This window comes from Achroia grisella, unplaced genomic scaffold (genome assembly GCF_030625045.1).
Source record: "Achroia grisella isolate CSIRO2021 unplaced genomic scaffold, CSIRO_AGI_Agris_v1 utg402, whole genome shotgun sequence".
Lineage (NCBI taxonomy): Eukaryota > Metazoa > Arthropoda > Insecta > Lepidoptera > Pyralidae > Achroia > Achroia grisella.
In genome coordinates, this window is record NW_026712841.1 from 5,567,424 (window position 1) to 5,593,641 (window position 26,218).

General features: G+C 32.1%; 2 protein-coding genes across 3 annotated transcripts in view; both read left to right on the plus strand.

Moving 5' to 3' along the window:
* Positions 1 to 886: 886 nt before the first annotated feature.
* LOC131844429 (protein mago nashi) lies at positions 887 to 2,526 on the plus strand. Its single transcript, XM_059193314.1, has 2 exons — positions 887 to 1,336; positions 2,316 to 2,526. The coding sequence occupies exons 1-2, from the start codon at positions 1,079 to 1,081 to the stop codon at positions 2,496 to 2,498; spliced, it is 441 nt and encodes a 146-aa protein (XP_059049297.1). The 5' UTR covers positions 887 to 1,078; the 3' UTR covers positions 2,499 to 2,526.
* A 1,972-nt stretch (positions 2,527 to 4,498) lies between these two features.
* LOC131844248 (maternal protein pumilio) overlaps positions 4,499 to 26,218 on the plus strand; it is a 73,870-nt gene continuing 52,150 nt past the window's right edge. The window contains exons 1-9 of one of the 2 annotated variants that reach the window (XM_059193081.1): positions 4,499 to 5,380; positions 6,260 to 6,742; positions 14,297 to 14,429; positions 14,685 to 14,834; positions 15,127 to 15,322; positions 17,132 to 17,333; positions 18,982 to 19,054; positions 19,144 to 19,244; positions 20,925 to 21,095. In XM_059193081.1, coding sequence (XP_059049064.1) covers positions 5,168 to 5,380; positions 6,260 to 6,742; positions 14,297 to 14,429; positions 14,685 to 14,834; positions 15,127 to 15,322; positions 17,132 to 17,333; positions 18,982 to 19,054; positions 19,144 to 19,244; positions 20,925 to 21,095 — 1,722 coding nt within the window. In that variant the 5' untranslated portion in view covers positions 4,499 to 5,167. Of the gene's footprint in view, positions 5,381 to 6,259; positions 6,743 to 12,393; positions 12,699 to 14,296; positions 14,430 to 14,684; positions 14,835 to 15,126; positions 15,323 to 17,131; positions 17,334 to 18,981; positions 19,055 to 19,143; positions 19,245 to 20,924; positions 21,096 to 26,218 lie in introns of those variants that run through there. The other variant, XM_059193080.1, reaches the window with a different exon arrangement.

Genomic DNA, 26,218 nt, shown 5'->3' on the forward strand with positions numbered 1-26,218 from the left:
TAGGACTTGGATACGAACGATTTTCAAACTGGCTTTTTAGTAAATTCCAATATCATGTACCAATATCGAAAGAAATTATATTTTCTTCGAAAGTTCTTATAATATATTGTTACCGGTAAGTAATCCTTCGAAGACATTAATTTTATGTTATCAAACGAAATGTAAAGGACCGCGTGGAAAGAGAGCCCTTTTATTTAAATTGACCACTGAAAAAGCACTCCACTTAAAAGTTAATCATAATTACTCGACTTAGAAAAATAGCAATTTTGCTTACAGCTAGCAAATGTAATATTTCGAAATACAGTTTTCAAGAAAAACACAGAGATACAAGAAGTCGACAAAAACAAAGGAATATTTAATAAGTACATAAAACTATTGTCAAAATTTGAAATAAGAAGTACAAAAAGAAAATATTGTTTGGAAACGTTTGAACTACGTTTGTATCTGTATAACTAACGTATATATATACTGGCTTCTCACGGCATTTATTTATTATATAGGTATATATTTATTAAAGTAGGTACATATTTATTCCTTATATGTAAGTTTCTTGAATATTTGTATATGACTTCCCACAAATAATTTTCTTATTACACGACTACGGTTTATTTCATTGTAATGCACAATAATATATTAATACGTGTAATGTAATATTAGAAACAATTAATTTACTTCCTTTTATGAACTACAAAAACTATGCTTAGTTTTTCAGAAAACTAGTGATTTCCAAGAATTTTTTTTTCTAATTTATTTGTTTAGAAACAAATAATATATTTTTTAAAGATGCTAAAACAATAATGTTATTCAATGAACTTAGTGATTACTGTCTCATAAAAAATAATTTTGATTGGTAGTCTGTGCAAGACATCAAGCTATACTGGTCTCTGTGATCTGTGTTATCCATCGCAGTTAGCACAGATCAGACAAATAGCGGCTAGCATCTCATTTTAGTTTGTGAATTAGTATTTTTTCAATAAACTTTCATAAAGCTTTTTAAAAATTATACAGTTATTCTCTAGTTTATTCGAACTATAATTGAATACCTCATCAAAATTTGTAATTTTTAGCCTAGCTACAAATGTCTACTGATTTTTATATAAGATACTACGTGGGACATAAAGGGAAATTTGGTCATGAATTTCTTGAATTTGAGTTCCGTCCCGATGGAAAGTTGCGGTATGCTAATAATTCTAACTATAAAAATGACACAATGATTCGAAAAGAAGCTTATGCACATCCCTGTGTCATGGAAGAGTTAAAAAGAATTATAATGGATTCAGAAATTATGCATGAAGATGACCGTCTGTGGCCACAGCCGGACCGTGTTGGGAGACAAGTAATGCGATTTATTACTCTTAGTTATAGTTACAGAAACGTTAAAAATATAAGTTATCTGTGTTATAGTGTATAAGTTATAAATAATTAATAAATTTGTTGATTTTGGGTACATACATATATGATGTTATACAAAAACATGGCCCTTACAAAATCTGCATACAAACCTTAGACGTATACCAGATCTGTCAGTCTGTTGTGTGAAGACATATATAGGATAGACACAAACTCGGTCTATTTATATTGTAATAGTTACGAAGGACATTGTTTGGTTTTTTAAAATAAACGTCCATTCTCATGATATAATTTATCATGTATTTCAGTGTGGCTATTTGATTTTGCTTATGATCTGAAAGCTGGTATCTACTTTGCCCTTAGGCTAAATATGGCTATTCAAAGAAGCAAGACTGCCAGTATCTTGGGTATACTGCCTCAATGTGCTGTGTTGGATTACAATGACTGTTTTTTGTGATTGTATATGTATTAATAACAAATTAAATGTAGATTTATCAAATTTTAGTAAAATCCATTATGCAGTTTAGTTGTGAAACATAATAAACAGATTTTTGTATTTGTTACTCCCAAAATGTAAATGTGATATTTGATAGTAGTAAAAAGAAAAAATAAAATGTATATTTTTCTTAAAACCAAGCTATACAGAAGAAAAATGTAATATTTAATATTATAAGTCTAAAATTACAATAACAGCAGTTTCAGGGTGTGTAATATCATGATTTAATTAAATGGATGTCTATCCCCAAATATGTGCAATTGTAAGAATTTGTAATTAATATATATATTAATCAGATTAATAATATTTATTAATCATATTAATAATATTTATAAATCAGATTCACATAGCTTGTGGAACTGAGTAGCTTATGAACAGTATGCTAAATTATTTTGGCTGTCTCCTAGTAATAATTGAACATTTTTTTATATAAAATAACAACTTTATTGAAATAACTTTTTTTTTCCAGGAATTGGAAATAGTAATTGGTGAAGAACATATTTCCTTCACAACTTCAAAGACTGGATCATTGGTGGATGTAAACCAGTCCCGTGATCCTGAGGGACTCCGCTGTTTTTACTATTTAGTTCAGGATCTTAAATGTCTTGTGTTCTCTTTAATTGGTCTTCACTTTAAGATTAAGCCTATATAATGTACTAAGTAAATAATAAAGTTTGATATCTCCTACTTCATCTTTTTCTCCTACCATTCAAGTTCATAATGGGGCAGAGAGAAATGACTGACAGACTCCCATAGATTTTCATAATGACCATACAAAATGATTATACAGTATGCAAATTTACCACAATAGGCTCACTGGCCCAACAGCATCCACTAAAGCCCCGCCAGTATGAACCATTAATGCAGGCAGGTGTAGTATTCTATTATAAAAATAGTGTCCTATATTATTGAGATTGTTTTACATTGTTAATAGAAATGAAAAATTAAATCATTTCATAATAGATCTCTCTATTTTCTTTTATTTATCATAAATCGCTAGGGCTAAGGCAAATAAAATTTAAGGGCCTGTTTTGAATTCAAATTAACAGCTTTTCACTAAATGCATATGAAAGTATATGTAGGGATATGGTACTTACACAAAAAAATACGAGTTTTTATTGTCTCTGTTTAATCTCTGACAAGTCTGGACTAATTTTGATGGTACTTTCAGTCTAGCTCATGTTATAAGTGCCTTGGGTTACTTCTATTTCAAGAATAAAACGTTACTACCACTCGAAGTCGTGGGCAATGCTGAGCATAACATAAATTTACATTCTCTGCAATTTTTTTATTACTCTAATGCTGTTGGCCGCAGCTGGCCTTTACAGCTTCACAGGACGATAGGGGGCGAGTGCAGATGGCACTCCAAACCCGCGGAAGGACTTATGTAGCGCCTGAAGGCAACTCCCGCCTGACGGATACGACTTTAGTCTGAGGGCACCACTAGGAATTCGACTTGGCTCAGGTCGTCGTAATATCGATCCCCGTTTGAATTGGACGGGGGATCGATCGGAGGGATTTTTCTATAGGTACTTGTATATATTTAATTTATTTTTAATGTGACTATAAGACAGTTATACAATTTAGCTTTTTAGGATAAGTAGCCCGTTAATTCATTTAAACATTACTGAAATAATACAAAGAGACGTATTGGTTTTTTACTCAATGAAACAAATAATTTATCTTTATTTTAGTTATTAAGTCCGCCGTGATGAGAGAAAGTTCTATGTAAATAAAAATATAAATTAATTATCATGAAAATATAATACAAAGACGGTATTGGTTTTTTACTCAATGAAACAAATAATTTATGTACCTCGATTTAGACACGCGGTAGCGTGACAAGCCGAGTTTCAAGTAAACTGGCAAGCAGCACCGTGTGTATATTTACACGAACCATTTGGAGCCACTTTTGACCCCCTCATAACTCAAAAACTCTTTCACACAAACCTGTCAAATTTGGTTCATATATATCAATCATACATATCATATATAAGACTTGCGAGATAAATATGTGTTCCAAATTTCATAAACATATCTGAAACGGTTATTTAGATATTAATGTCCAAAAATCGTCATTTTTATCACTGATCAACTATAGATCAAAATTATAACACACTTCTAGATGACCTAGGAAGTTCAAATTTGGCATGCAGATAGGCAATTAGGTGAATATAAAGGAAAAAACGATATTTTATAGAATAGTTTCAGAAGAAATGATATTTTATATTGTTATAAATACATTTCAGGACAGACCATTGAACTTGGCACCCATTTAGATTTCATCTCTTTTGTCGTAGAAGTCAACAATCAAGGCATATATCATAATATTGAACTCGGCTATCATTTCACATTTATGTTTTTGATGGGATAGTTTATAATACAGAACACTAATATCCTAATAACCTCAGGTAAAAAAACACCCACTACAACATACTACTTACAATGCAAGTAAATTTCTCTTTACAATTAAAATTGCAATGTACAAATAGTATTAAAAAAACCTATGATATATTAATTAAATTAAATGGGTAGTTATTTTGGTAATAAACTTTAGCAAGAGTCCACTCATACTCTGTTGCCAAAATAGGGCCAGAGACGAAATTTCTAAATGGTCACACTGTCATGTATTTATGTGTATAGTATAGTATAGCTTTGCGCGTTGCGCGCGCATAGCATCTGCCCAACCGACCGATTATGGCGGACAGACAGTGAATAATGTTTGCCGTCTTTTCTAAATCGGAGAATATCGACACTAGCCAATGGCATAAACCGGGTTTTTTGTAAAAATTGTACATTGTAAATAGTTCTATGTACATATAGTAATTATATTTGTGCTCGTTTTGTTTAGAAATTTGTGTGAATAGTGTATTATTTGAGTGTTTATTCAGTTTATTTTTCGACGCCGACAAATCTAAATTTCGAAGTTAGTACGTTAGAAGATATACATATTTACCTCAAAATAAAATAAACTTGTAAATTTTACTGGGTATAGAACATCAATCACTATTTAGACCTTTGTGTTTCCAACCGTCAAGGAGACCGATGCTGTTCTTGCATTATTTTGGTTTTCAATAGCGGCTGTCATCGTGTTTCGATAAAACTAGTAACTGTCATTATACAAAGACAAAAAGCCTGCTACAGTCCCTAAATGGCTTTGCTATTGAGATCTATTCATTTTAAATAGCCCATATGATCATGTGAATCGATTTTACATTACATTTGGCCGGAAATTATATTAGAAGTACCTAGTGTTAAACAACTACAAAGAGAACAAGTCATTATTTACCATTGCGAAGGATCGAAGTGTATTGGAGCTGAATGCTCGAACCTCACGGTAGTCCAATGAAGTGGCCGGGTTCGGGAGGTGAAGAAGAGGCGGGTGAAGCAGGGTTACAAAGCGCTCGTGCCTCTCAGGCTCGTAGTCAAGACGATGTCGCCGTGCATTATGTTTTCCAACGAGATTCCCAAGAGGAATTGCCGTCTTTAACTCCCAAACAACGCTGGGCAGTTGGTGACGATACTATTACGGAGGTTTGTTTACTGTTTGCTTAATATAACTATTGGTTATCTGTATTTATTATACCTGAGTTGTAGTAGTACTAACTAGTTGACTCATATAACCTAACATTTGTAAAAGAAGTATTATTCCTGTGAAGAATTCTTTAGTACATTTAATATAACCAAAACAATAAAATTTCATCTTAGGTTAGGTTATTTTTTTAATAGATATTTTGTTAATGTGTGTAAACAAAGTGTTGTTTTCATAATCTAATTTGACAGGTATTTATGTACAAACAAATATTTATTATTAAAATATGGAACCAAGGACTTTTATTAATATTATTATATAATATTTGACATAATGGAAAACAAACTAATTAATACTAATTATCTATAATAAATCTTTGATTGATTTTTCAAAATAAATATCATCTTAGGTCTTAACCTAAGATGATAATTATTGGAAAAGCATACTCACTAGTTTCACAACTATATTTTAATGTTAAGTGTTGAAAATAGTTATATTACTATTATTATTGTATAGATAAATTAGTAGATCATTAATGGAAATGGATTATTTATTTTAACAATAATATTAATTGAAAGTTTAACAGCCCAGTCTTATTTTTCTCTCAACAATTTAGTTTTATTTTCAATTATTATTCAAATTTCATTAAACATTTATACACAGTACTCACAAGAAGCATCCAGACCAATGTAGCCTGTCTGCATACTGGTATTAGTCATAAATATATAATGCTCTATCATTGGACTGTAAGAGAATGTGCGTAACTGACTGCGGCTCCCAAAGTCCACCTTTGAGCCATCTGATAATAGGTACACCATAGCCTATTGTGTATTTAGGATACTATTGACCTACTCTAATGTTTTGTTTTCTAATGTTTTCAGAACCAAGATAAATGGAAGAATACTACACCTATTACAATGAATAATATGCATCAGCAAGGTCAAGCAGTGCAAGTTAAAAATAATCAAACAAACCAACCACAATTCATCAACCAAGCTATCGCCTCATCTGTTGGCACATTGGCTATCAACCCTTCAGTAATTGGTAGCCATCCTGCTCATTTAACTACTAACATGGTACATACACAGATTGCTCCGATGCAGAATCACACAATGAGAAGCAATGCCATGATGTTACCACCTTTACAAGGTATACAGAATGCTCCCCAATGTGGTCAGCAAGGTTTATATGATATACACCAGCACCATGGCACTCCAATACCGACAATGAATGGTATTGGCAAGAGTGGTGAACATCTCATGTATTTGAGTCAAGCAGGGATGATTGCACCTGGAACTAATCAGTTTCTGCAACAAGGACAGAACCAACTTGGACTCACTCCTGTTGCTGCCATTACAAATCAGGTACATATTTTTTTTTTCTTTTAATATTCTTGGCAAGTCAAATGTCATTTAATCATATTCACATTGAACTTACACCGTCACTCCTACTCACATTAAAATTACTTTTAATATCTAGTATTTACAAAGTAATAATAACATCAACAATGTTATATCTTTGTCATTAAATAAATAATATTTACATAAACAAATTTAATATGCAGATTTTTTTATTACATTATGTATTTGCTACCGTGTTTTTTAAAGGAATTAAGAGGAAGAAGGGGTTTGTGTTTCAGAAATAAAATTTCTTCCAATAATGGTTAAAGAATTTAAATATAAGGCATATTCCTTTTAGATGGTCTTTTCCATATTGTTGTTATGATGCTTAATAATAATTTTTTTTTTATAGAAATGACTTATTTGTGTCATGAAGAAAATTAGGGAATATCCTCTAATTTTCTTCATTGCTTCATTCACCCACTGCTTTATATACATTATTTGAAAGCAGTGAGTACGTAAATATTTAGAATTCTCTACATAAAAAAATTACAATCAGTACAGTTAGATCAGTAAAAAGTTCCAACAAACAATGAAAAAATTATTCATAAAATATATACATGAAATTAAGAATTACCTCCAAACTAAATTACAGTCGGTATAATTAGATAAGTAAAAGTTCTATGGATAGTTGACAAAACTAATTTTTGGAATTATATTTATTATGACATAGTCTTCGGCTAAATGAAAAATCAATAAAAAATCTTTTTACATGTGGTAAGGAATGTCATCCAGTATAAATTACAACTGAAACTTGCTGTTTTATATTAACATTTCTCCTGTATTTGTATGTACCATATTATGAATCATAAAATTTAATCATGATAGCGCTCAATATATTCAGAAGTCTAATAGTAGTTGATAACAGTATAATCATCAGTTATAGCAATAATAATTAATAATAAATTGGACAATTCATACAGTACCATCTAGGCCCAAGCTAAGCAGAGCTTGTGTTGTGGGCACTAACCAATTGTAACACATACCAAAATGCTTTTTTTTAACATACATATTAAGTGAGGAAACGAATCTGCGATCATTGGAAGTAAAATAGTGTACTAAAAGGCAAGATTGCTAAGACTGTCAATTAATATATAATTAATCTATTTATACTCAGGATTTTGTTTTACCTATGATATATATATACAAGTTATGCATGAAATTAATGATGATCATGTTATTGACCAATTTTTGCTTCTGACGGTAAAGATGCAGTATGTGTACACATTCCAAATTTTATACAGTACACAGTATTTATATTATAATTTATAAATAAATGTTAGTTTGTAAAGATATATGCTCATAAGGTTTACGTAGTTATTTTTTTTAACTCATATTAATTATAAGACAGCTGATCTTTCAGCAGGTGGCAGGGTGCGCTGTTTTATTCTTTTTTATTGCATCTAGTAAAATCGAAACTGAAACGGTTCTGAAATCGAAACTGAAAGCTTTAGCTGATTAGGTAAATTTAAAGATTGTAGAGAACGAAATAAGTATCATATATAAGAACTATCTTTGTATGTGTATAATCAAAAGATTCTGTACGATCTGTATTACATCGTATAGATGAGTACTGTTTGGGTACCTTGTAAGTATATATACCAATTTATGTATATATTTACCCCTACATATTTTCTTTATTCACTAATTACTTCACATTACACTCCAAAAAGGTGTATCCAAGTTCCATACTCAGGCTCCGCAAGTTGTCGAATTCCTCCATGACTTATCTATATCTTATATATAAAATTGGAGTGTCTGTTTGTAATAAAATAACCGTTTTTACTACATGCATATGAATATAAATACGGTACATACACCAAAATAACATTTTTTTAAATTTTTGTCTGTTTGTTCCGGCTAATCTCTGAAATGGCAGGGCTGTTTTGACGGGACTTATTGGCAGGTAGCTGATGTAATAAGAATTAACTTAGGCTACTTTTATTTAAATAAATATTTTATTTTAGAAAAATAAAATAAAATTCCACGCGGACAAAATCGCGGGTACAGCTAGTTTAATATAAAACTTATATAAATTTTACAAAGAAATCATGTAATCTATTCACACCACCCTAAACCTCAAATATAGGTTAATAAACCTCGAATCAAGATATAATAATGATACAAGATATAAATATGAGACTACGGGGCCTGTTGATCGATAGTTGGGTACGCGATAACATCGAACTTGGTCTAAGAAACGGCATCCCACTAGACCTGACAACGTCACCCATCTTTTCAACTAGAAACAGCTTCCACAATTGTTAAATACTTAAAAGAAGTTATGTATCTCACACATATTCAAAGGTTACATAATATTATTCTGTCATTCTGTGAAAAGCAGTCTATCCATTAGCCAATATCTACGCACCCGTCAGATGATGTCACATCACAATTTCACATTTATACCAAAAATACTACAGAAAAGTTCACATGGACGAAAGCGTTCCCATGGTCCTGATGCCCGATACTATGGCGGAAAATTGGAATACTGGTTCTTAGCCTGATATAGATGTCCTGTGATATTGTCTACTGCAGTTTTTGTTACTGTTATCGTAATTTGGTACACTAATACGTATTGAAACTCTTATAATAGTCTTTTTCATAAGTGACGAAACGACTTTGAACGTTCTGATATAAGTAAACCATGTCTAATTTGATAAAGTTGACAAAACAAAAACACTTTTTGTATTTAAACTGTGATATTTGGAATAATAAAAATGCGTAATTTCTTAATGTAAAGTCAAGTCATTGACTTCAATTCAGAAATTTGTATTCACCCATTATCACTGTTTATCAGATTAGTAACACTGACTCCAAAGCACTCCAGAATGGGCAGTTTACTTATTCGATTTTGTCAAAAAGAAAGAGTGTGGAGTTTTCTAGAAGGGATGAAAGGTTGGAATACAAATCATTGAAAATCATGCAAAGCTACGAGGTTTTAAAACAGCGACAGTTCGTTCTGCTTTCTCTTTGTTTAGTTTTACTTTTCAAGGATGCTTCATCATCTATTCAAAAGTTTACTCTTGAGACCGTACCTTACAAACTCAGTTGGCTTTGTTAATTACATGATATCTAGTCGGACCTATTTTGAACGTCTTGTAGCTTAATAACTTGGAACTCAACTAAAGATAAAGAGTGTAGCTTAGTGATGATTATGCAATATCTAGTATGCTAACCAATAGCTAATGCCTTCGACTTAATAGAAGCTAAGTGACTATGTCACAATGGCTAATTTGCTAAGGAAAGGTAAATTCACGGTTCGCGGCTGAAGCGATCCCTTGAAGGCTTGATACTCTATTCTTAGTACTGTGCTGAAGGGGTTTTCCAAATCATGATTACATTCCATTATTTGTTTCTTATTTCTTACGTGAAGCGTCACTGTGAAGTATCATACAGTGAGAAACATGATTACACGTACGGACTTAAATTGTTATGTAATATGGATGCCAATTAGATGTCATATATAAATATATATTATTATTATAGAGATAAAATACATAAACAACAATTCCTGCAGCAAACTCAAGGCGTGTGTTGACGGAATCAGATATCTTTGAGTACAAGCCTTAACTTACTTTGTAATTGTAACTTGCTTTGTGATTTTATAAAGCTATACAACAAATTGGTAGGAGAGAGATTTGGGAGAGATGAAATGGCTACAGTAACACCGTAGCCTATGCATGCTTGAAATATCAGGTCTAACGTACGTGTGCCAACCTTCAAGAAAATTTTATAAACCCAAGCCACCCAAAATTTCTAGAGGAAATATTGGCAGGTAGTTATGCCACACAGGAGGAAACGCTTTTGAAAACGCACTATCTAAGACCACTTACGTTCCACGGGTATGATGTGTAAAAGGTGGCTGTAGGTCGTTATATATTTGATAGAATATACGAAGCGGTGCTAAGTTACTAAGTTATTCGATACCGCCTACCTGCGAGATCAAGATCATAGACAATTCCCAGCATGTCTCTGAACCGAGTCAAAAGAGCTGTGATAGTACTGCATATTTGTGCTTAAGTTCCATCTGTCTTAAACTCTAGTTACAAAATGCTGGTTACTAAAGATATTTATGAATAAATGTTTATCAGTAAAAATCTATTCTAATGTAATCTAACTATTTATCAAAACCTGTTTCCTTGAATCAATCATTCTGAAGAAATCTATTAAATTTGACAATAGTGCCATTGAGTTCAGTAAGTAGAGCTTGCGTTATGGGTACTAGACAACTGATATAAATATGTACATTCATAATATACATAGAAACCATCTAGATAGATACAAACAATTATACTAATGTTTATGATTGAACACAAATGTTTGGACCGTGCGAGGAATTTAATCCATGACCATCGGAAGGAAAGCGGTGTGCCTATACCGCTAGACAACCGAGGCCGTCGTATTTTTAGACATTTATTCAGTCTGTTTCCTTTTTCATAGGTTCTCCCGTAACTGACCAATGTTACGAGGTTTTCACCCTTAATTTAAACAATTAACGTTGGTCCTGTCTTACATTTTCAGGATGTTCTGTAAATTAATATTTCACGCCATCTGTCCAAATCCTCCATGAAACAAATATTGGCCATATCTCAGTGTGACCATATATTGAAATTTTTCGCTATTTTGGCCGAATTATCCGGTCATTTGAACCACTTTTATTTTTTAAACTGGCAATATTAAAATAGTAATAAAATATAATTTTGTGGCCAAAATAAATAATATAACTATTACGGATACTCAAGATTAAGTCTAACAACTATTATACAATCGTACTTGATATTGTTATTATATTAATTTTGTTTGTATGATATCTACGCATCTAAAGATATATAAATAGTCTAAGTTTACAGTATTTGAATTTTTTCCACACAGCAAAAATTATATATACCGCATCTTAAAATGTATTAGTCTGATAAACAGTGTCCAATTATATAGCACTTACAAGAAATCCCACCCAAAGCCGCGGTATAAGTCTCTGCTTGTAAAAGCGGCGTAATATCGAGACTCAAGTAGCATAACCACGTGAACTATCAAATTAAAATAATATGTACAAGTGTAAATAAAAAGTTTTAAAGTGCTGTAACATAATACGTATATATAAAATCTAGACCTGATTAAACAAAAATTTAAAAGACGCTAACACGGCCTAAAAATTTTAGCAATTATTTTGCTACACATGTATTGTATTATTGAACAGGTACATGCGAAAATAAATTGTTACTGTGGCTACCATAAAATATAAATATCTGAAAATACCACAGGAGGTAACCAGTTCAAAAATAAATAACAGTAGATTTTTTTTATTATTCAACATCAAACATTAAAACTTGTACAGTTAATTAGAAATTTAAAAAGTTCAAGCAAGTTCTGTAATAATGAGTTATTAGAACTTACTATCATATATCTAATAAAGCTTTTAAATGAACCAGCCACATTTTGTTATAAATTATAATGTAAACATAAATTTACAACATATGTATTCTAACTATTCTAGCAATTGCTAGGACTTGGTATATTTTGGGCCAAATTAGAGCAGGATCTCTTTTTTCAAGATGGCCACACCGGTACCTGAGCGACGCTCCCGTCCCGTATGTATGTATGTATCCGAATGAGGGTTAGCGCAGGCGCTGTGGTCGGCGTACGTCCTTTGTTCGTAACAAGTCAACATTGTATCGTTTGAGTTTCGATCTTTCTTGTTTAATTCGCCGCTTTACAATATTTTGTTGTAAGAAATGTGATTTATTATTGCTGTGTTTAGTGATATATCAAAACATTGAAGTGTTCGATGTGAAAAGTTTAGTTTTATCACAATAAACTTCTGTATGTACATGACCGAGCTTTAGGTGGGATTGTACGCATGAAACCCTTGAGTGAATTTTTTTTCGAAACTGATGTTAAGGATATGGGCCCCGACATGGTGAGTTAAATAGTAATATCTTAAAAAACAAGCAACCGAAATACTAATTTAAGTCATAAAGTGATGAAATTCTCGCTTTTTCTAAGCAACAGGTCCGTTTTTGTTTTGTTTACTTGTCACCGGCGTCCGCCATTTCTGGTTCGGAATTTGTTCACCGGTTGTAGGTGTATGTATTCGATTAAACAAAAACCAATAGAGAACTCTCAAACTTGATATATTAGGCGGATTCTTATATATAACAATCTTAAATATATTTAACATCACATTATTTTGTGTTAATGTTAGTGTTTGTGTTGTTAAAACTATAGTTGTGGTCATACTGTCGATTAATCGTCCCACTGAACAAGCATCAATGAACTGTTGATGATATTTCTTAGTTTTTTTTTTTGTTGATGCTTCCTTCATGTAAAGTGAATCATTATTTTAATATACATTAAAGATCTTAACAGTCTGTCAGTCTTATTTATAATCCACATTTTCTTAAATAAATATTTATCAACAGTTCTTATTTATGTCTAAGGTAGTTTAACTGTAACACAGAACTAGAATGAGACATAAAGAATTCATAATAAAAAATAAGCACATTTAATTTATAAATGATGTCAATGTCACATTACCACAGATGATACAATAAAATAACTGAGTTTATCTAAAGTAAAAGCAAGGTACCTGTTAACTGTTGTACATACAGGATAATGTACTACAGTATGGAGTGTAATGTAAATCCTTGAGGCCTGTTTTAAATTTAATATTTATAGGTAGGACTTAAATAATTATTATTGAATAATTATAAATTCTAACTGGATCAAATATTTGTATATAATATTGATTCTCTCTGCTCATAAGGAATCTGGCATAAAGATCCAGTTGCATACAAAGCAAAGCAGCACTACAAGTATTAATTTCTGATACTTTTTATACTAAAGTTGTTGTTATCAAGCACCCTGCATGTATAATTTATACAGAAAATACTGAACCAGTATAATCAGTCCTACAAATATTTCTAATATGTAGAGATCAAACCAGTAGATATTGGAATGTGAGGTAGTGGTTAGATAGCTTTACCACTAAGGTTATCAAAAGGTACTAAGTTCATTTAAAACTGAAAATTATTAATAGGATAGGATATTTTTCAAAAATCTCTATCAGTATCAATTAAACTTAATATTCTATTATGGAACAATAAAGTTCGACTAACATTTAAATAAAAAAAACAAGTTCTCATACAAGCCACTGTCACTTTAAATATTGATTTTAAATTAAACTTTATTATGTTTTTTTTTTGTAAAAGTTGTATTTTGATCTGGTTGTCTCTGTTTTCTTAAATTTGTTGTGTTATGTTTGTCTAAAATTGTTTTGCACTATAAATTTTGAATGAGAATTTTATGATATGAATCATATCTATATTATTTTTATTATGACACATGCTGTCTTTCTGCATTATATATACTCCCCAAAGGAGTTATATTGTATTTTTTTACATTGTTGATACTTAGTACATTAAGAAGTTTTAAACTTCTACTTTATAAAATTAATTGCATTTGAATTTTTTGAGTATTTTTTATGGTATCTGTGATGACCTATATTTTGTCCTCCAGATTGCACCTGCTGCAAAGAAATTATGGGATAAAGGCCCTGGAGCAGGTGGGGACAGTAAGGGTCCACCGCACCTTCCTCCACTGCAACTAAATCCTGAACAAATGTGGCGTGATCCAACCTGGTCTGCTCAAGGTATGAAATATAGTATCTATATATAGAACTTATATATCATTTATATTGATTTTATTTTGTTTTTTAATACTGGTGATTGGCAATCTGCTTTTATTCAGTGACTACTTTGTAAATATATATTATAGAAATGTAAAAAGGTTTTTAGTTTTCATATTTTAAGTGTGAATTTATTTAATTTGTTGTATTTTAAATAAAAACAGTGGTTCTACTTAAAGAACAGTAAACATTAATAACAATCCATACACTTCCTTTTAGCTGTGGAACACAATGTTGGAGTACCTATGATGAACACACGTCGTGGTGTGACGTTCCCAGGGGGTGATGCTGGCTGCATTTTGTCTCCTCGCGACGCCGCTGGTTTGGGGGTGAAGATGGTTGAATATGTACTTGGTGGATCTCCAACAGGTAAGTTATTATTACAGGACATTTTATTACTAAAATATTCTTTTTAATGTGTTGGACCATGTGATTGATTTGGGAATTCATTTAAATACTAAAATAGAAATACAATTTCAATCATTGTGTTTAATTACACACAAAAAAAATTATTAATTTTTTTTCTATATTATTTATATTGCATATCCAAACGGGAGATTAATTTCGTTATATGAAAGGATATTTCCAATATAATAATTAAAATAAAAATTAAATTGTTTTTCGTATCTTTGATATTATGTTCTTTTTTATGCATACACAGAGGCCGGCGGTGTCGCAACTGGCGGTGGTGGTGAAAAAGTGGCCGGCGTTGTCGCTGGGTTGCGCGGTATGGTTTTAGAGGAACGCCCTGAAGACAAATCCGCCTCACCATTTGAGAAAGATCTACATGAACTACATGAGCATGGCTCTTTGCCCAATGGGCTTCACAATGGACAAGAAGATGACAAAGCTTTTAAGTAAGTATTAATTTAATTTTAGCATAATATCTCGAAAAACAATATGTTGATTATAATTTTAGTGAATATAAGCAAAATAATAAAGTATTAATGTATTATGTTATATTAGATATTTTACAAAGATACAGATATAATGTTTGTGTAAAATTACAATATTCTACTACTTTATAGTCAGTATGTCATAATCATTAAAATTTGATTTAAAAACATAAAATAATTAATCTTTATTAAATAATACTTAGAACTTCTATGGAATAGTCAAATTATTATTTATTCAACCACTTATTAAAATATTGTGGAAGATGTTTAAAGTATAACTATTAAATACTTACAATTATGTCTATATGGATAAACTTCTTAAACTTGTTTATAAATAAATAAAAATACGTATATAATAATACACAAAAAAAACACCCAAATCGATGCAATCACTCACGAATACAAATGTTCGTACCGCGCGAGTCGAACCCGCGACCATCGGAAGTAAAGCGGTAAGCTAAATCGCTAGACCACCGAGCCCGTCATATAGAATGATATAGATATTAAAAAAGCGCCTCGAAGGTCGGCCGGCGAGCGTGATGCCGTGATGCTAAAGCAGTTTGCGGGTCGTGCGGGCAATAACCGCACGGCGCAGATCATGGCCTCTGTCAATGCCACACCACTCGCCCGCCCGCCGCCGCTCCAACGCACCACACACGCAATCTTTTATCATCTTATCGTTGTTATGACATTATTCTATTTATTCGATGACTTCTTATATTTTCGCCGTTGTTTATCTTACTATGATAATTGATGAGTTATCAATTTTATATTCTTTCTGTATTAAATAATGCATTAGATAAGACCAATTCGTTATGATTCTTACGTTATCTAATGGGTTTGTATTTTTTTTAGTTTGTTGAAAGTAATTTAATCCGTCAGGTTATGTCAATATTAGTATAATTACGTTTTGCTGTAATCCCCAGCATAAAGAAATGTAATACATTTAGACTTTTTTTAATTATTACAATAATAATAACAGAAATGGCCAAAAGGTAACAATAAAAAAACATATCCTAAAGAAGAAAACGCCATGTATTACATTTGTACATAAATGATAGGTTTCATATTCTGATATATATTATACATATATATTATACACACTTATAATTTTAATAGGTGTTTTAACTGTACCTGTGCAATTCAGAATATACGAGTTAAGTGTATTACTAGTTTATATATATACACATGTTGATTTCTGGTCATAAAGATTAATATTTTAAAAATATATACCGATAGATCCGAATATTTTTTTTTAATTTCATTTTTCTTTAGGACTGATACCATAGAAAGTAGCTGACAAAAAATTCCGGTTAAATACAATGCACATGATATATTATAGATACTTAACCGATGAGTGCCATTGCACATGTTAGTCCAACAGTAATGTATAAGTCTGAGAAACAGAATAAACTATTTCAGTTTTTTGTACCGGGCTTGTATTTATGCGCATGAGCAGCGTCCACAAGCTATAAGTCTTGTGTATATAATAAGTCTCTTACTGTTTGTTAAGATGAAGTAATAATAATAACTCACGATAATTCACACAACGCAGTCTCACGCTAAGCAGAGCTTGTTTTATGGGTACCCGACAACTGATACAAATATGTAGATGTACCATAAAATACAAAAAAATATCCAGACCTATGCAATCATACTCATGAACATAAATTTTGTTACCGTGCGAGGAATCGAAGCGCACGTAAGGCTAAGATAATTCGTAATTTAGAAATAGAAAAAATGACGACAAAACAATGGTTTGATCTTCAGCCGCACCCCCGGGTCGCGGCAGCCGTCGCCGGCGGAGGAGGAGGGCGGCGTGGGCGGCGTGGGGGGTGTGGGGGGCGCGGCGGGGAGCACGGCCGCGGTCCGCAACGGAGACGCGGCCGCCTTCCCCCTGCTGCCGCCGCACGCGCTGCCGCAGCCGCAGCCGCAGCCGCTGCACCACCTGCAACACATCTCGCATCCACAGGTCGGTCACACATATACATAAACTAGCTGTACACGCGACTTCGAACGCGTAAAACAGTTACCTTGATCTAACCCGATAAAATTCAAATAAAAATGTTTCATCGTTCTAGCTTAAAAAATGATGATTTTTCCCTTTTTGGTAGCCTATGTACTTTTACGCGGTCTAGAAATAGAAATAATCTTTATTCAAATAAACTCATTACAAGCACTTTTGAATAGTCAAATTTTGATTCTACTACTCATTCGAAATGCAGATTTATCACAAGAAGAATGAGCAATAAACTTGTGTGTTGCTCTTTTAAAAGATGTTTTTTTATATATAAATAATTGCAGTATAACAAGTAAGAGGCATGCGATAATAATCAAAATAGAAATCGCTACGCACTCATTATTAGTGTAATCAGATAATATTGTCAGTGCTTTTAAGGTTGTCTATAAAAACATAATTATCGTTAATGAATTCTTCAATTTTATAGTAAGCTTTTTTTGCAAAGGAAGTGTTTTATATGCCATTTAAATCTTTTTTCTGGTAGATTTATAACAGACTCTGGTATTTTGTTGTAAACCCTTACGCAATTGCCATAAAACGAATTACTAACTGTACCCAAACCATATTTAGGTAAAATCAGTTTGTATTGTTACGTAAGATTTTATTAGTGAGGTGAGGATATTTGATTCCTTAAAGCACTCTCGTAAAGACTCCCTGGAACCCGTACTTATAATGGAGCGAATGGCTCTCTTTTGTAAAATAAATATTGTATTTATATCAGCTGCTTTGCCCCATAACAAAATGCCATACGACATAATGCTATGGAAATAACTAAAGTAGACAAGTTTAGACTAACTGTTAACTGTGTACCAAATTACGTTTAAATTGGTTCAGTAGTTTTGGCATGAAAGCGAGACAGACAGACAGTTACTTTCGCATTTATAATATTACTAAGGATAAACATACAACATCACACAAAATAAACCATTATGAAATGAATTGGGATATTCATTCCCACACACTAGAACCTAAGTGGTCTCGGACAGTGCGGTTTCGATGATTAGGTGACTGAATTACTAAAATACCAATGTATACTACCCTTACATCGGTTATTATCCAAATGCCATCTGTTGAATTCCATCATCACACAACCCTATATTAAAGTACCTTCCTCATCACTAAGTAAATTATTATGATACGAATGAATGAATGTTGATGAATGTATGCTTATTAGAATCTGTTCTGAGGATTTGATCGCATTGATACAGTCTGCTCAATTCCATCATCGTTCAAAAAAACCTCTTCCTTCCTTTTAGTAGTTTTGCGTGAAGAAGTAACAAACATCCATTTTTCCTATATATAGTGACAAACTTTCGCATCTGTAATCTTCATCTTCATTCTCTCCTCTTCCCGTTACGCGTGTTCGGATTTTCTAATCTTGCATGCATGTCGCTGGTAAGCATCGTTATTTGACAGGCCCAACACCTTAATTTCTTATGGACATTAGTCGACCAGGTATTTGATAGTCTGCCTCCGTCTTCTTTTTATTGTAGCCATGAAAAGACTTTTTTATAACGTGGTTTTCAGGTTTACACATCTATAATATTAGTAAGAAATTATATAATTAATATCTCACCTGATTTTGTTGTTCCTCTTCTAGCATCATCCTGGGATGTTAGGTGTAGCTCCGCTGCAGGGTTTACCGCACCCTCAACACCCACAAATTCACCCTGGTAAGTTATATATACTTAAAATGACTTAATCATTTATTTAAAACTGACTTTCAATTGGTAAATACTAAAACAATTTTTGTATGTTTCAGGCATGACTTTAAACGACTCTATGAATCAGCACATTGAACTCGTTTTACAAATGGAGCAGCATCCACAGTTTGACAACAACAGTTTTGCAAGTACACAACAGGTACATAACCAAAAATCGTTACTTATTTAATAATATATTATAATATCTCTTAATTCACACAGCGCCATTTAGTCCCGAGTTAAGCAGAGCTTGTGTAATGGGTACTAGACAACTGATATAAATAAATAGATAGATTTTTTAAATTAATGCATAATATAAATAGAAAACACTCAGAACTATATAAGCAATCATACTCATTAATACAAATGTTTGTACCATGCGAGAAATAGAATCCTCGACCATCAAAAGCAAGACTGCGCTAACCTATTAGACCACCAGGGCCCTTTTGTTATGTCTTGTGTGAATTAGTGTTGTTTTATAAAGATAATGAATGAAAATAGATAAAATGCAAATGTTAAAATGTATGTGAGGTGTGACAAGGAGGATGAGGAGAAAGATAATTTAAAAATATGTTCGTGTAATTTGTGGTCTCAACATTTGCGGAATTAAACAAAATGATATAAATCCGATAATGAATGAAAAGAACTTTACAAAACAATACCTGTAATGATTTCACAGTATACAACAAAGTCGCTGTCGCTGTCTGTCCCTATTATGCTTTAGAACATATAGATTTTGAACCGTTTTATTAATAAATGAATTTCTTGCTGATTCAAGAGGAAGTTTTATATGTATAATACATGAGCACTCGTGCGAAGCTGGGGCTAGTATTCAGATATAATATTTTGTAAAAAACCGATCGAAATATTGGCGAAAGAAAGTTGGAAAGTAAAGATGGGATGCAATAACTTATTTTGTAAATTTTTCAATTAATCCATTAGCCAAACAATTGTTGACGCCTTACGGATTTCCTTATTAATATGATTGTAGTGTATATAGTCTTTGGCATAATTAATATTGTTCATAACGTACTCTGTGCAGTTGACAGAGCCTGAATGTAAAAATGGCGAGAACGGCCTAATTAAATGTGAAGCGCAATTTAGCATTTTATTTATTTAAATACAGTACAAATTGGCGACGAGTAATAATTCACGTGTGTAATTAAGTTTGCATTAATAAAATTGTATTGTTAATGTATGTAATGGCTGGTTACGGAAACATAATGTTCGGCAGTAGCCTCATCTTTGACCATCGCTCTCAGGAATGGAGCATTTTCAAAAGTCGTTTTATTCAGTACTGCACCGCAAATGATATTAATGAAGATAATGAAGAAAAGTGGAATAAAACGGCGTGCATTATTATTAACATCTTTGTTGGAAGACACATACCGCGTAGCGCGGGATGAAATTATTCCTAGGTTTTTTTTTTTCATTTAAATAAATACAGTACAATAATAGTCGTAGTTTGATCACCGATATCCTATAAATAAAAACCTGTAGTATGGTATATGGTGGTGCAGTAACACCAGGGGAATTGCAAGTACATTGCCTGCATTTTAAAAAGGAATAAGCTCTTTTCTTAAACATTTCAATGTCGTATCGATTCGGAATCACCATTGCTGTAAGACAATGTAGTTGTGCATAGTATCGGCAACACCGGACGAATTGCAAGTGCGTTGCCAGCCTTTTAAGAAAAATGAGCTTTTTTCTTGAATTTTTCTTGATTATCCTATCGGTTCGGAATTACCATTGCTGGAAGGTGTTCGTGCGTGGTAAAAAGATTCAATAAGGAGTGTTAAGCAGTGTTAGTGGTGAGTAGAGTTTTTGGTGATGTGCGCAGTACGGCGGCGGCGTGGGCGTGGGCGGCGGCGTGGGCGCGGCGAGCGGCGGCGTGGGCGGCGTGGGCGCGGTGGGCGGCGTGGGCGCGGCCGCCGCCAGCCTCGTCAACGGCGCCTCCGTCGTGCAGCCCGCGCCAGACTCCGCGCAGCACCACCAACCCTTCGATGTACAGGTATGTTCACATTTATTAGCGCCTGCTTCTCATATATACATCCAAGCTATCATATTGTTATGGTGCTCTACGGCAGTGGTCAGCAAGAATTTTTAGGTGGAGTCCAGATGGTGTAGAAAAAATTTAATGAATTACCTATTTATTATGTTGTTTAATCATCAAGTTCTGAAGTATAAAACAAGACCTAAGATTTATGTGAGAAACTACACCGACGCTGTTGAGCCATTTTTTTTATAGTTTAGTACTCGAGAGGAACAGCAAATATGAAGTGTGTCTTCTAGGTGGGCGCCCACCTAGAAGATATATCAATAATAAGTCAATATCGTACGATATTTGTTTTTGAAAAAAAAAAGTGAGTGTGATGACCTATCGCGGTCCGCCTCAGTTGCACACTGGGGCTCTACGATATAGTCACAGTCATCGTAATTTATTCATAATACAATTGTGTATGAATATAAAGAAATACAATACATAAATAATATTGCTCTAATCTATAATAATTTTTGAATACTGAAATACTTCTAATATCATTTAAATCTACAGGCAAATTATTGTTCATTTACAGTTAATTTATATATATAACAAATATATCTTATTAAGTTTACACGGTACATCTAAAATTCAGAATATCTGTCCTTCGATTTACATGAAAAATATTACATTAAAGGTCAAAAATCATCTTGCGCGGTTAAATTGAGTGTATGTTAGCCTACAATCATATATGTACTGATGGATTTTCTTAAACTAGACTATGGAATATTTATATAGAATAAGTATAAATGTATACTCTAATGTTCCAAATGCACCATTCAAAAACTAAAGGATCATCAAAATAACAACACTCTCAGGTTTTAATTTTCCGTCACGAAACCTCAATTTGTACGCATAGTCAATACAAGGCTTTAATATATTAAAAAGCGTACATTTTTATGGCGTGACCTGTATACAATGATAACTTACTACATAAGTAATTCTACAGATAGTAATCATCCATCATCTTACAAATGAAATTATAGTACTATGTGAAACCAAAGAATATGAAAGATTGAAATATTTGTGCTATAATCTTTACGTACTTTGCACATGGACGCCATGTGGCGACACTTGTTCGCTTACTAGCTTCCTATAGAAACAAGCCGTAAATGTTATCTTGATCATTTAGTATATTTATATTATCAATACATCATCTATTGGCGGTGAATGCAATATATATCGTTAAAGCCTTTATAAGTGATGTATTTCAATAGTATTATAGTTTTCTTATAAAAAATGATGTTGTGTATATAATGCAAGGTATTTACTTGATTTTTATTTACTTGATATATTAGAAATTAAATAATATTAGAAAAACTAGAACATTTTGATTAAGGCTACTTTCACTCAACTTCCAACAATATATGGACAATATTTTTTAAAAATATTTTTATTGTAAACAAAGCTTTTCTCATAAAATGGGTTTATGTTGACATTACTTAGTACACAGGTAGACTGTATAAAGTCGTCGGTGTCGGTGCTTTACTTATTCTATTTCTGCCGCCAAGCAGCTTGTTTTGTAAGCTGTTTCGGTTATAGCGTGAAAAATAGCAGTAAAGCTACGAGAGGATGGCGTGACAATTAATTTCTCCTGAATGGCAACACATAAGCAGCATTATGGGCGTCACACGATGACGCGATGTTCATTAGTACTGTTCACGTATATAGGTATAGGTGAATTTTACTGTTTACCAACAGCTATAGCTATTCCAATTACATTAAAAAATATGAAATAAAATCAGTACGTAGATATAATTTGTTAATACAAAGTAGAATTATGTTTGGAATCCCTTAATTGTACACAATATGTAATATATATACAATGATCCAGGATGTTAATAATTTGTATAACGTTTTAACGAAAAATGAGAATTAAGCTCGAATTAGTTATTTAAAATCACCTAAATTTAAATGTAGAGTGGCCTGACATAATTTAACGAAACAAAAATTAGTTTTAACGAAAAATAAAAGTAAGCTTGAATTAGATATTTAAAAAGACCTAAATTTAAATGTAGTGTGACCTGACCTAATTAAACTTTATTTAGAAATATTCTATATTACTTTAAGGTCTCAGTACTGTAATAAATGTTTTACATTCTGATTCACTGAATTACATAAGGCGATTTTTACAAGTTTTCGGCCGCAATTCCTTTTATTATATATTTATTCAAGAATGCTCTCTTATGCATTACTGCATAGGTTCAGCTTACTTTCTATCTGTATTCTCTGTAAGTCAATATTATTAAGACTTGAGACTTAAGACAGCCTTGAAGTACTAATCTTATCAGTAAGTTATGTGCTGTAGAATAACGTCTGCAGTGGAAATTACCAATCCAATTTGCAATGTTGCTGTTAAAGGTAAAATATATAAGTACTTTTAATTAAGTCCATCATTTGATATGAATATTTTCATCAAAACGTAAGAGTGTGTTGAGAGATGTGATTGCCACATAAACACATTTCCTTTTCATCATCATTTTCATCATGATGAGGTATGGGCTGCCAACAATTTTATGTATTGTCTTTGTCATGTAAGATTAGCATTTAGATTTGTTTTTCTGGCTATAATAATATAAAGTTAGGGGTTAGTTAGTTATATTGCACTATAACATATGTAGACCGTAGATTGGGTATTTCATAAATGTCTGTAATAGACCAGCATGAATAAACATATTTTAAATTGAATTTTGTTCATTAAGAAACATACTATTAAGGTCTTGACGACGGAATGCTTGTTTCGTATAAGTCTCCTTTTTAGAAATGAATCAATAGTGATTGCGTCCGTAGTTCTACTCGCACTTGACATATTTTCGAGTGGTCGGAACCCTACAACATTTTATTTGTGATGATTATGGTATTGTGTAAAAACATTTTTGCAAACTTAGTTCGGCGGTCTAATTCTACTACCATATTTTGGTTTATTATGTTCTATTTTAAATTTAGATAAATAAGCTTTATATAGTATAAAACCAAAGTCGCCACCGCTGTCTGTTCGCTTTATGTATTTTAAATTACACAACGGATATTACTGCGGTTTATAGTAGTAAAAAAGAGTTATTTTTAGAAGAAAGTTTATATGTATAAAACATGTGTGTTATAGTATAGAACAAGCCGAGAAATGAAAGATTTGTAATTCATTTGTGCCTAGCCGGAACTGGTTGCTAGTTATAGTATATTTATACTTATATACTTATTTCTTATATTTATTATGTAAAAGAAATGAAAGGCTGTTTATACTATTGATACCCGAAGTCCTACTACTACCTACCGGAGCCTAGGTTTAGCACATCACCTTAAGTTTGATGGTCACGGGTTTGATTCGTCGCACGATACAAACATTTGCATTCATGAATATGACTTGGTATTGGTTTGGTCGTATTCAGTATACTAGTGGTAGCTCAATAATCGAAATTCGACCATAATTCATTAAAATTATAAGTTTGAACATTATTATGGTTCTATTATACTTCTATGTGTGCGTGGGTCAAATGTATGGTAGTGTGTATCATAAATTATGCATAACTCTTGATCCGCGACTAATTTTCATAGAAAGGGCTAAAAAATTTTTGCTTTACGTATTAATATATATGTAAGTGATATTATGTATGTATGTACTTTTATGAGTTGGTTAGTATCCATAGTACACGTTGTGGTTATATTTGCACTAGATGGCGCTGTGTGAATTGTCATGGATTATTATTATTTGTTCGGAATAATTAAGTTTGCGAGTACCCACTCTCTCTTCACTGGGTCCATTTGATATGTTCTAGCTGTATTATAGAGGTAACTGGAAAAATAGCGGCACGAAATTGAATTTAATCAATTTTTACGGTAACCGATCATTTATCGGACATTGCTTCTTGCGTTTTGGATTTTTAACTCTCGAAATTGATTTCACCATTGGGTTTATTCACGTTTCGCATTGTAAAATCGGCTTCATAAATATTAGGTAACGGAATGGTTCAAATTACGTTAATGGTAACTTGTCAATTCAATTTTGTAAAGATTTTTTTCTATACAATTACCTAATTTTAGTACTCTTCACCTGAGAAGTAACCTATTGCATAAAATAGAGTAAAATTGTTAGAGTTTCTTATATTTTGATATATCTGATTTTATTTTATTATTTAAAAATATCTAAATATGTAATAGCATGATGTGAATAATGAATATAAAAACAATAATAACATTAAAAATATCTTACCAAAATCGAGGTTACGATTTCACCCTCGATAACTAATTATTTAAAAGTTATATCTTTCAGCCCTGAATATATATATTTTTTTATTAAATCACTGACGTCGGAAATGTGGGTTATGCACGTACCATTAGATATGCATAGATTTATTAACAAATGAATGATTGATGTGCTTTCGTCGGTTCACTACTAATTCATTTCATTCACAATAATAATATTGATTAATAATGTAATGTGTCACTGTATGAAATACAAAAAATGATAGTACAATAAAAATAACAGCAGTAATATCTATGAATGGTTTCTTCTTATAGAAATATGAAAATCGATTTATAAATCTACAGAGGTCGTAAAGGGTATGTTAAACAGGAATAGTAGTATTGTATATGTAATTTTTTTGTAGAGTTAGGTAGTATCACAGGTAAGACAGACCTAGAAAAAAGGTGTAGGTAAACGAAATTTAAGTAACGCTGTTAAAATATACAAGTTTATAGGAATAACATCTTAGTAGGCTATTGAGAATACTAATGATGAATACACTAGTTTTTTTTATTTATTTTGCAAGAAATCTGTTTGTTGTCCATCTCCATATTTTGTGCAGTTGGAATAATGCGAAATAGACAATGTCTATTATATTTATATCTTCTTTTTTACCTGGTTCAGTTTGCTTTACAGAGTTTTCCGACGGTACAATATGACTTTAGTCGTTGTAGGTAAGGAGGCACGTTCATAATAACTTACAAGTTCTGTTTTGACCTACATTCACAAATGGATTGGAAGATAAAAGCTCTTTCAAAAATCCTCTGTTAGGCATTAGTTTATACAAAACATTCTTTTTTTTAGGCTACGATTACCCTATGATTTTATGAAAATTATTATTGCGGGAAGAATA